This window comes from Amblyomma mixtum, chromosome 5 (assembly GCF_055824585.1).
Source record: "Amblyomma mixtum isolate Tamu chromosome 5, ASM5582458v1, whole genome shotgun sequence".
Taxonomy (NCBI): domain Eukaryota; kingdom Metazoa; phylum Arthropoda; class Arachnida; order Ixodida; family Ixodidae; genus Amblyomma; species Amblyomma mixtum.
The window spans coordinates 51220754-51223603 of record NC_143016.1 but is presented as its reverse complement, the minus strand read 5'-3'; the positions used below and the strand labels follow the sequence as shown (position 1 = coordinate 51223603).

Sequence of the window (2850 nt, the reverse complement as noted above, 5' to 3'; positions counted from 1 at the left end):
CAATCACTTCATTACAGATATTGCGCCATTTCCTCTCCTCAAAAACCAAAAAAAAAAAACATTACGGCACCTCTTTAACTTTTTCTTCTTTCTCTCCTACCTTCCTCCCGCTCCTTACTGTGCTGTTCGGATGTCCACCGATATATGAGAAAAAAGCTGCGCCATTTCCTTTTCTAAAAATGCGTTGCGTTGAAAGGTGTTTCCAATGGGCAAGGCGCCGCGCCGAACGGGCGGTGGCATTCCGTGGACTCCCTGGCAGCGCTGCAACACGCTGTCCCGTTCCACTCTTACAGGCGATGCTTAAGGGTCCTCCAATTTTTTTTCGTACATTTAGATCCCAGAATGTCCAATAACACAAAAAGTGAATTCTAGGTATTAGTGGCTATTTATTGGTAATAAAAATTAAAAATAAAAATAAACTTGGCAGGAACAGATGTTGCTAGCTGCGGCATCTGCCATCGAAACCTGAAGCACCTGAGCTGCGGCTAGCGGGAATAAAAGGACAGGGAGAGGGAAGGAAAGGAGTGATAGTAAGGAAGGAGAGTGGTAGGGTGGCAATATACACTATGTACAAGTATCCAGAATCATCTTACGAGAAAACATATCTGCGACGGCCATTACCAAACTGACACACGAAGGCAGGTAGTTGAAATAAATTCTTTTATTAAACGTTGCTTTTCAACGGTAACACCGGATAAAGTTTCTTGCCGAACATCAACAGTAGTGAGTAACAACAAAATATGGCTGCAAATTTAGGATTCTGACTTCAACGTCCTGCTAAGATAAGCGTGTGTGTGTTCGTGTAAGGTCGAGTGGTCCTGTATGTGTCCTTGTGACGTACGAAGAATCTTGGCTTAAGCCTTGGCCTTGCCGAGGGTGAAGGGGTGTGGGTGGACCACAGCGACTGGGGCGAACTGGTGGCCGTAGGTGAAGGGGGTGGCAGCCACGGTGAACTGGGCTGGGTGCACGGCGTGGACGGCGACTGGGGCTGGAGCAGCCTGGACGACGACTGGCTTCACGGCGGCGACAACGGGCTTGGCCACGACTGGGGCGGCAGCGACTGGGGCGACCTCGACGGCGGCGGAAGTGTAGAGAGCGTCGGCTGGGTTGGAGGTCTTGGTTCCGGGCTCGTTGGTCTCAACGGTGGCGTGGAAGCCCTCGGCGTCGGCGGTGTACTTGACGGTACGGGTAATGCCGGCGGCATCGGTGTAGCTGTAGGAGCCGACCTTGAAGTTGTTGGCGTCGCCGGTTTCCTCGCGGGTCAGGCGGGTGCCAAACTCATCGGTGCTGTCGTAGCTGAAGCTGTATGGCTGTGGTGGCTGTTAGAGTGAAACCAAACGAGGGCGTCAATTTCAACTGCCTTTCTTCATCCCCTTAACTGAACTTACGCACTGTGTTTGTGGTCCTCTAATTCAAAACTTGTAATAATGCCTGCCGCAACATAGTGATTTATTTTGTCAACGTTGTATTTTAGGAAAAGATTACGTTTATACTAATACGAAGCAACAGCGACGCTCGTGCGTGCGTAGAACATCTTTGTTGTTGCGGTTTTTCTTCCGCAAACTTGTTTGCAGTCAAGGCGACAAAGGTCTTCTTAACTGCTCGCTTGCAAAAGATTAAAAATCTTGTAACAAATATTTCCTGATCAATTTCCAGATATCAGATTAGGTAATGAAGTTGTAAGCTGAGGTGTGTATTAAAGAAAAGATTAGGAGCTGGCACGCCTTCTAATACATTGGGCATTATGAAGATAGGCGGTTGGTAAGTCATAAACAATGCAACAAAAATTGTAATCTGGTTTTGTGCAAGAAAGGTACTGTTTGTTCACGTGTAGCGGTGCTTACATTGCTACAGAAGAAACTTGCTGTTGTTTTTCGTAAAAGAGTATTATAAATGCTGTAAAATTGCAGAGGTACGAATTTTCTTCGCTGTAAAACCGTCACTGTTCTTAGGAAATGCAGGAGAACTTGTCTAAGCTCAGCAACGAGTTAAATACCTCAGAAATTGTGCTTTTCAGTTTTAAAAATTATGTCGAGATTGAACGCTGCCCGCGATGACGAATGAGATGTAAACACCAAGCACAACTCACGAATTCCTCAACCGGAGCAGAGGCAGCAATAGCCACAAGGCAGCAGAGGAGAACCTGCAAATGGAAGTAATATGGGTGAGTATATCGTGAGGTTTCATGCCATTGAAGCGATTGGGAAAGGTTAGCCGCTGAGAGAGTTACAAGGATCTTTCACTGCACCTTGGAGAACATGGTTGGTGTTTGATGGAGTGGTGTTCCTCTTTCGAGATGAGAACAAGACTGACCCTCCACAGCGAAGGCCCTCGCTTTTATACCAGTCCCAAGATGCATTCCGTAAACGCTTGAAAGCGCAATGAGTGTGAGGGGCTATCACAAGGCAGAAAATTAATGAAGATAGTAATCAGCTGTATCATAAAAGTGAGAGCGGACGGCGCCCGATACTGCAACGCCCTCGCCCTTCAGGTGTTGGACGTGCGCCGTTTCGTAAGGCAGGAGAAAGTCACTGACTCCTGTTTGGGCAGCTCTTTATTCTCTTTCTTTATTTCTTTCCTTTGACGGTGCAATGCGGCCGGTACTTGTGGACTGTTTGTCTTCTTTTCTTCAGTGTAGATGCCAGAGAAAAGTGCTCCAAAGTATGTATGCGGAATTCAATGACCCTTTGTGCGTCGGTGTGCTTAAATGCTGTCTTGCTCTTAGTTGCGGGTAGTACGCTTTTGGATAAGAAAAAAGTTTATTGGGAGTGTTTTGCACCCAATGAGACTTATACTAATCGTATTTTGATACCTTACTTATACAGCCGAAAAATGTGGTTATAAAATTTC

General features: G+C 46.5%; 1 protein-coding gene across 1 annotated transcript; it reads right to left on the bottom strand.

The window, feature by feature from the left end:
* Positions 1 to 854: 854 nt before the first annotated feature.
* Positions 855 to 2260, bottom strand: LOC149342117 (cuticle protein 16.8-like). The gene is made up of 3 exons (XM_089542102.1): positions 2249 to 2260; positions 2090 to 2143; positions 855 to 1319 (listed from the first exon to the last, which is right to left on the bottom strand). The coding sequence occupies exons 1-3, from the start codon at positions 2258 to 2260 to the stop codon at positions 855 to 857; spliced, it is 531 nt and encodes a 176-aa protein (XP_089398228.1).
* Between the last annotated feature and the right edge of the window lie 590 nt (positions 2261 to 2850).